The sequence below is a fragment of the Primulina huaijiensis genome, chromosome 8 (assembly GCF_012295235.1).
Source record: "Primulina huaijiensis isolate GDHJ02 chromosome 8, ASM1229523v2, whole genome shotgun sequence".
Classification (NCBI taxonomy): Eukaryota; Viridiplantae; Streptophyta; class Magnoliopsida; order Lamiales; family Gesneriaceae; genus Primulina; species Primulina huaijiensis.
In genome coordinates, this window is record NC_133313.1 from 2,889,201 (window position 1) to 2,897,940 (window position 8,740).

At 34.0% G+C, this 8,740-nt stretch overlaps 2 protein-coding genes across 3 annotated transcripts; one reads left to right on the top strand and one right to left on the bottom strand.

Moving 5' to 3' along the window:
- Positions 1–2,301: 2,301 nt before the first annotated feature.
- On the top strand, positions 2,302–2,991 carry LOC140983212 (uncharacterized). Its single transcript, XM_073450159.1, has 2 exons — positions 2,302–2,488; positions 2,581–2,991. The coding sequence occupies exon 2, from the start codon at positions 2,591–2,593 to the stop codon at positions 2,846–2,848; it is 258 nt and encodes an 85-aa protein (XP_073306260.1). The 5' UTR covers positions 2,302–2,488; positions 2,581–2,590; the 3' UTR covers positions 2,849–2,991.
- An 856-nt stretch (positions 2,992–3,847) lies between these two features.
- LOC140982713 (BTB/POZ domain-containing protein At1g67900-like) lies at positions 3,848–7,449 on the bottom strand. 2 transcript variants are annotated; one of them, XM_073449370.1, is made up of 5 exons: positions 7,021–7,449; positions 6,372–6,573; positions 6,134–6,203; positions 4,765–6,033; positions 3,848–4,673 (listed from the first exon to the last, which is right to left on the bottom strand). In XM_073449370.1, the coding sequence occupies exons 2-5, from the start codon at positions 6,428–6,430 to the stop codon at positions 4,182–4,184; spliced, it is 1,890 nt and encodes a 629-aa protein (XP_073305471.1). In that variant the 5' UTR covers positions 6,431–6,573; positions 7,021–7,449; the 3' UTR covers positions 3,848–4,181. The 2 variants fall into 2 exon arrangements, with proteins under 2 accessions (XP_073305471.1, XP_073305472.1); XM_073449371.1 differs by having other exon boundaries at positions 7,017–7,449.
- Between the last annotated feature and the right edge of the window lie 1,291 nt (positions 7,450–8,740).

The window sequence follows — 8,740 nt, forward strand, 5'->3', positions numbered from 1 at the left end:
ATCCTTAATAAAATCAAGAGTAAATTAATTACCTTGTGCTCCATCAAAATAACAAGATTTCAACTGACCCATTTATCTTTAAACTTGGTCCACCCAAATCATTTTAACCTTTTAAAAAAAATGCACTTAACAATTGTTTCCAACTCAATGCATTTATAACTATTTGTTATAGTTAAGTGGATAAAGAGTTTTAAATTGAAGGATTATCAAATTACATTATATTATTTTCTCAAAATCGTATTTTTGATATTATGTGTTTCTATTCAAACTAGGCTGCTCAGCAGAGGGGCTTGAAGCTTCGGCTACACCGTAAGAGCAATAGGAGCGAGGCAATTTGCGATCTTGGTCCTATATGTTATCAAATTTCAATTTTAGTTCTGTATCTTTCAATTTTTTTTATTTTTATTTTGTAATTTTAGTCATTTTCTATTGAAAATGCTGATGTGACATTATATACATGAGCTCATATCATAAAAAAAACTAAAATTGTTTAAAAAAAATAGAATATACATAACTAGAGTGGAATTTGACTACATAAACGATCAAAATTACAAGGAGACAAACATATAAGAAAAAAAACAACTTTCCCTACTCGAATGCCTTCCAAATTTTGTAGTTTCTTCCTCTCATAATTTTTATATCTTGAGTGAAAGGGACAAAACCAAAAATTATTTAAGGTGGCTTAGGGTGGACAATTTTCTCCACGAGTTCAGGTCTCATGGGAAAAATCTGAAACGAGAATCCCCGATTTTTTTGAGTGCGGAGATTTAATAAAAATGCACGAAATAATTCAAGACAGGTATAAGGATATTATCTTCATCCTCTAAAGCGTCTCGAAAATAATATTATTATTAATAATATTTCCAAAAAAATATATTAATATATTAATATTAATATTAAATTTTGATAATAATATTATAAATAATAATAATAATATTAATATTAATAATAATAGTATAATAATAAGTTTAGGTTCGAGGAATCCCCAAGTCCTCGCATCATTAATAATTTTGAAAAATGGATGATGATTTGATCTTTGCAGGTTCGGATTCAGGGATTTCCTAAACCTGAAAAACAGGGATAGGTCGTAACGGTATTGAATCCGAAAACATATTCAACCAGCTTTGATTTGTTTAAAAAATTTAATTTCTTATTTTTAAAATCTTAAATTTATCATTGATTATATACACGAGTATGAAATTTGGAATTCGATNAATATTTATATAATAAAACAGTATTTCGCTCAGTCAATACGATTAAATTCGTCCGATCGATTAGACCGTTCTTTTAGATAGATCCATTTATAAAAATATTAGTCTCCCGTTCTCTGCCTGATATTACTATCATGACATATGTTTTTGTGAAAGGTCTATTTTTACTTATCACTCCCCACTTTCAAATTCATCCAGTTTCAAGAATCTTATGTTGGCTAAAGGTCACATCCATTGGTGACTGGAGGATAAGGTGGTGGTATTTCGAAATCTCTGGCCAACTTATGGATGACAATGGGGTGACGACTTTGTCATCTTCGTCTCTGAATTCTATCTCCGTTTTTATACTTAGATTTTGTTACGGGTTATGTCCGATTTAACCAGTCAAATGGTTCTTAATCCATATTCGGATCGGACTCTTGATCGGTTCTCAATCCAATCCACCGTTTCGGTTTTGAAAACTCTGCTTGGGAACCCTCCAAAAGTGATTCTATGATCATGCTATTTCTCATGAATCCACTATCGATAAAATAAAAAAATAAAAAAAACAAAAGGAAATGGCGGAAAAAAGCAAAAGATTTTGCAAATGGGATTCCTATTGGTTTTTGTATTTCACACTTATTTACAAGATTTGTTGAAACTTTATATAAAGTTATGATTACTTTTGGTGTGACATTAATGGAGACACAAGTCTATCACACACCCGTGAAAAGAAATGGATTTGTTTGAGCACAGTTTAGATCGATTGGAAAAAAAAAATCATAATGTGAAAAAAATGATGAAATATAAAGATTAAATGCAAAAAACTTGTGTAAGACGGTCTCACGGATCGTATTTTGTGAGACGGATCTCCTATTTGGGTCATCCATAAAAAAATATTACTTTTTATTGTAAATATCGGTAGGATTGACTGGTCTTACATATAAATATTCGTGAGACCGTCTCACAAGAGACATATTCAAGATTTAATTATTACTTGTCATATGTTTTAATGTTTTGGAGTCATTCTCGAAGTCATTTTAGTCTTATTTCTTTTATCCGTATTTGATTTTTTCATTTAGGATTTTTCAGATAAATTCTGCCGTTTAAAAAAAAAAAAAAATTTGTAAGTTTCGTCATTAAATCTAACGAACCCTATGAACTTAGCCCAACATTGAACGTAATGCATCACCTTTCTTATCCATACCGAAATCCATATCCCTTTCGCCATCGATCTTTATTTAAGCCGAATTCCAACTTTTGAAAACAAGTTGGTCTACTTCTCTTGCCCTCCAAAGGTCCAAGCTAGGATAAGTCATCCAAATCATTTTGATCAATCTTTACAATCTTGTTTTCAGTCCATTCTGACTTGTTGATTGTTTCATGACAGATAACTAACGATGGAAAACGAAGTGGTGATCATCAAAGATAGGAAAACCGAATGTTCGCCCCGCGAATCGGATGTTTTATCTCCGACGTCAAAGATGATGAATGCCGGAGGGATCTCTAGGCAAGGTAGTATTACTAAGCACGACTGCGTGTGTGCTCCTACCACACATGCTGGTTCGTTTCGTTGCAGGTTACACCGTTCACCGAGCCTCAACCGGACCAAGAGCACTGACTCCCCGGCTTGCCCGGATTCACAATCTAAGGCATAATCTATGTATGCATGCTCTTTACCATGATATGCATAAGAAGGATGTTACTCCATTCTCAGTAAAGATATGAATGAGTGAAATCCAATTGTACTAATATATTTTCATTTTTCATGTTCTAATAAATAATGGATCTGTTGCTTTTATACAGTTCTTGGAAAAGGGTCTGAGAGAAATTTGTTAGTTTCAGCCTATGAATTTTGAATCATTTTCTAATTCACGGATTAAATTATTTTTTGTGTTGAACAAATCTTGACCAGTAAACCATGATCAAACTTGTGGTCATAATTTCTTTTTTTAGCTTGTGTAAAGAACTGCGACAGAAAGAGAAAGCAAGCTTGTTTTCTATCTCTTTACTTTGGTCTTAGAGTATTCTCAACTTTTACTGTTGAAAACATTATTGTTTCACTGTTTAATGAATTCAAGAGTTGTCTTTAATGGAGCTACACGATCAAGAAAATTACTGCAACATTTTCAGTGAGAACAACAATTGAATATTATACGGTCAAATTGTAAGCGAAATTTTACACATAACGGAATGATTGAAGCAAGCTTGTAAAAGTAAAGATGTACAATATGAGCATCGGAGTATCGTATACGTAAAACAAAACCAAACCGAGAATGTAGGAACGTGGGAGACAATAGATTTCTGGTGTGTTTTATGGCCTTGGCACATCCTATGTTTATAGACGCAGGCAGATAACACCCACATTGCGCTCGTACTCTTACACACAAGTTAAACTTTTTCCAGTTCAGATCAGACCCATGATTTGCATCCTGCATGGACGTGTGCGAAAGAAAGTCTTTTAACCAATCATTTTTTTCACTTTCATAAAAGTGTAACACAATATAAGTTCACATATACCACTTCATTTTCTTATGTTGGACAAAACCACCATTCCTTAATTTCCATTAACACAAATGGAAAGTCCATTAACACACACAACACAATATTATATATATATATATATAAAATCCAACACAAATATATACAATCAGAAAGAAGGCAAAGTCCAGGAAATGCATTCATCAAAAGCTTGTAGGAAAGAGCAACTTTTTTCAACATCACAATTAGTTTTACAGGTGCCCCTATTCTAGTTTTACACACAGACAGATTCCTAAACCAAATTTTTTCCCTCTTCTGTCAATAACATTTGCTTCCTTATTTTTATTAAGCAAAGATTACACCACTAATTCACATGGGATAATGTTTTTTTTTGTCCTAATTTCAAGAATCAGGGGAGAAAAAGAGATTAAATACAAGGCACAGTATTATTTACCCTGGTAAAAAGAACCAAGCAACCCTCCAAATAAGAAAAAATCCAACAAAATTTTCTCAGTTCTTTTCACTCACACTTCTGTTGATTGGCCACAGCTTGCTGAACATTCTTTTAGGCCTATTTGGAATCATACAGAACGACTTTGCCTTGGCAAATTTCTCGACCCCATTTGGAAACACATTTTCGTCCATTTCATCATCCTCAGCAAGCTTCATTTTAAGCGTGGAAACGTTGGATTTTAGTGATTTTAAGCCAGATACACTCCATTGATCCTCTGGTGGAGTCGTGGTATTAGTAGTGATGGAGGCTGTAGCATTCACAGGATTCTTCTGCACCGCCAGTAGCGCCTTGATACCGGTTGGAAACTCGGCCACTTTTCCACCATTCATGGCAGCTCGAGCTTGCTCAAAGAAAAGTACTTGAACCACCACCCTTAACGGGAGCATCTCGTTTTGTGCAGCGTGCATACAGGCTTCTACCGATAGTTTTCTGCAGTCTAATATTTGGCATAACCGTTTTCTTTCACTCTTGTTGAGCTCCGGATGCCCCTGCTTGACAAGAAATAAAAGATTCAGCATAAAAATTTCATTATTTCCTAACAAGCTTCTAACAATATGAACCGGTCTTTTATTGTTCTACCTTTAGGTAGATGTCAATAGCTTTGTAAAGATCATCATGATCAAGCCTGGAAAATTCGGGGATCGATTCAGCAATGAAAATGAACTTTGACAAAGCCAAATTCTTGTCTTTGGATATTACTTGTAAATATCCATCCACAAGCTTTCCCACCTTGAGTTTGGAACTGTGTGATGCAGAAGATGATCTCCTGCTTTCTTGAAACTCCAGATCGATGTTTTCTGCAGATCTAGACCTTCGCCTCTCGAAATTGGTTTTGCTTCTCGGAGGACTAATTGGTGGACTCTGTCCTTGCAAAATAAACTGCTCCAAAATGATCATTACAACATCAACATCATATATTGTGTCGTTTGCAGATGTTAAGGATGGCACTAACAGATCATCAACTGTGGCATCTTCTAATTGAAGCCCAACCCTTCTTGCCAATTCCATCTTTGAAGATGAAGAAGCTTTCAGTATGTTAGCAGCCTTCAATAGTTTTGACAAAAAACGGCAAGAAACAGCGCCTTTCTCTGCTGGCAACAAACTAACAATTGATTCCAGCAGCACCCTGTACTTCCTAGTAGCTTCTCCAGTCAAATCCGACTCGCTGTCTGATTCTACTCCCTTCTCAATACTAATGTGCTTTGAAATATTTGGTAGCCACCGGGATGCATAGATTCGCAAGGCATCACCAATATAACCCGAAGGAACCTTGCCGCCAGATTTGATGGCTATCATTGCTCTCCAATAAAGATCAATCCCTAAATCTGCTAAATCTTCAGCCCACCATCCTTTACTATTACTTGTAGACTTATTCCTATTGCTCTCCGACCCATTCCATGACATGTCATCTCGACCACGTCTCGAATAACTGTGTGACAAGTTAATCTTTGTGGGATGAGCCAACACTTTTGAAGCAATGGCTTCAATGCATCTGCCTGTAATTCGAAGGTTTTCGGACCACAAAGAAAACTCTTTCGTGCTTTGTAAAGTTACAATTGAGTCCCTCCATCCCTGGAGGATGCAAGAATTCAAAAACACTTCAATCTTGTATATTAGATTACCCTTTTCGATATCTTCCGTCATTTGAAGATACTCTGCTGCACATCGAACCGAAACAATGTTGCAAGCACTGAGAGTGATCGTGATTCCATAGCAGAATTTTGCGCACATTTCGAAGGCCTCGACTCCTCCAGGATAGTCATGGAGATGGATTATTTGAATTTGTGAGGCTTCCGAGTTTTCCGCACATAACCTCCGCAAGCGCAAGCACTTGGACAGCAGGGGAAACTGCAGTGGTGAAAGTTTTTGGAATTCAGTAACCACGATTTATTATTATTTCTACGAAATTTTTCTTGTTGCTTAACTTATAAATCATCTGTAAATTCACCTTATGGAGTAGAAATCTACTTCCCTTCACTTGAATGATAAGATCACTTGAAACCTCAGAAGACAGAGACCTAAAAATCAAGAAACGCAAAAGTTTGATTCTTCTTCATTAAACAAGCATCTCAAAATGACTCCATATTAAAGAATTCTCGCGCCAAATATTGAAGAGCAGCCCGAAAATTGATTTTTGTAAAAGAAAATTATAAAATACAGATCCGAAAACAAGAAAAAAGACTCACCTCACGGCCTCAGTGGTGTAGAAAGTATCAGGCCGGGATCCAAGTTTCATAAACTTCATTTCTGAATCTTCTAAACTGGTACAAAACTTTGGTGTTCGACTAAAAGGGCAGCACCATTTCTGAATCAGACAAAAACCAATTTCTCCACTGTTGATAGCTTCACTTTTTTACGACACCCTACCAGGAAAAGATCCACCTCCAGCTGCAAGCAATAGATTTTGTCGGAAACCAGACTTCCACTACCAATTTTCTTAATTTTTTAAATAAGAAAAATTTTTAAAATATAACAAAAAAGATTCAATCCCACCAAAGCTCCATAGAAAATTAAGTTGATAAAGAAACAAAATGCAGGATTTTGATGAAAGATGAGGAATTTCAAGAACTTGGCTGGTTTTCCCAATTCCGAACACTCTCGGAAAACCTTTTCGATTCAATCAAATTCTCGACATGCCCAAGCAAAAGAAACCACCGATCCCATCAAAGATCGTCAAAGAAATGAACGAAATTTCAGTTTTTGCGTGACACCCGCTATTCAAAACAAGCAGAAAAACATGCAAATACAGAAAAAGTTACAGATTTCAAGAAACATAGACTTAAGATATGAGTTGAACAAGAAAACAATTTAAGGTTATTCTAAATGCATACTCACAACTGCCAATCCGTTGATTGTTTCTTCCTTTATAATTTCTTGTTTTCCCTTTAATCTGAGGAGGTATAATTGTTTTAACTTAGCTAGCTAAAACCTGTGCTGCTATGCCAGTTTCCACGTGCTTATCCTGCGCCCACTTCCTCATCATTACAACAGCAATTTTACTACAGCCATTCTTGATTCTTCACCGGGATTATTCTAGTCAAACTTTACTTTACAACCAAAATCCTACGCCGCTCAACACGCAAGAATGCATATAATCGTTTTCACAAATGTTCACAAATGAAAAAGAGTTGTGCATATATGAGTTTTCTAAAAAGGAGCATGTGTAAAGGAATAATATGAAATACAATATAATATATGAAAAAAAAAATAATCCACGGAATGCTGCTTGATTTTTAAAAAAGGAGGAATAGCTAGGTATCACCATCAATGGTGGCTTTAAATCTTGCGTGCTGGCCTCAATTCGAAATTATAAAAAAATTTCTGAACACAAGTGCCCTTGTTTTTCTTCAAAATAACACACACATAATTTTTTTTTCTTCCATTAATGCATGGGGGCCATGCAAAATTAATTCTCATGTGGAAGAAAAGAAAATGATTTCCCAAAATATTTTGTTTTACTTTTATTTTTACGATAGAAATTTTTTTTAAAGTCAGATGTTTAGAAAAATAATTTTGGAACTTGAAAAGGTGTACTTTCTGATGAGATACTTTTAAATTTTGTTGAAATTGATATTTGCGTGAATTATAATTAGTAATAACCATTTTTTTATGGCAAAAACTTGTGTGAGACGGTCTCACGGGTCGTATTTGTGAGACGGATATCTTATTTGGGTCATACATGAAAAAAATATTACTTTTTATGCTAAGAGTATTACTTTTTATTGTGAATATGAGTATGGTTGACCCGTCTCACAGATTAAGATCCGTGAGACGGTCTCACATGAGACCCACTCAAAATTTAATAGTTGGTTATATTTTATTTTATTTGGCATCTAATTATTGTTTAAAATAATTAAATATTGAGCATATATATTGTGTATGTATTGCGTTATATGTATGCAGTAGTACATCACATATATCAATCTCAAATAATAAAATTAATACTTTATAGATTGAAAATCCTAAGTTTGAGATTTTATAAGGATTTCGAAGTGAATCATAATCCACTCAATTATTATAATGTTGTAAAATGTTGATAAAAAAAAAGTTCAAAATATTAAATAAGCAAGCATAAAAATCAAATCAAACATTATGTACTGAATATAATATTTATTTTCTGTGATCATTTGGATTAATAGCTTTTATATAAAGTGGATGTTGAATACTTGACAAAAAAAATTAGCATGCGATAAATTCAGAAGACATGCATTTATTCCATTTAATATATATAATATATATTTATATCCATGAGATAGGTTGACCTATACTTATCATGAAAAATAACACCGAGTCGGATTGGAGATCTGTATCACAAAATTAACATGTAAGATTATCTCACAAGATTAGCTGACATATAATCAAATTTTTATGATTTTATTTTCCTTACGAAGTAACCCCTCAAAAATTCTTTTAGTGTTCAAAAGTTTTCGTTATATACCGTAAAGTAAGATATATATAAATTAAGATGGCTATTTAAATAACTAATTATTTATTGTATTATAAATATGTATTTTTTAAAAGAAAAATTGCATCGGATTCTCCTTGTAAAGGTACA

Coding starts and splice junctions, on each gene's coding strand:
- LOC140982713 (XM_073449370.1), bottom strand. CDS start 6,430: ATGAAGTTTATGAAACTTGGATCCCGGCCTGATACTTTCTACACCACT. Junction 6,204..6,371: donor TACACCACTGAGGCCGTGAG/GTGAGTCTTTTT, acceptor CTTGATTTTTAG/GTCTCTGTCTTCTGAGGTTT. Junction 4,674..4,764: donor CTATTGACATCTACCTAAAG/GTAGAACAATAA, acceptor CTTGTCAAGCAG/GGGCATCCGGAGCTCAACAA.
- LOC140983212 (XM_073450159.1), top strand. CDS start 2,591: ATGGAAAACGAAGTGGTGATCATCAAAGATAGGAAAACCGAATGTTCG.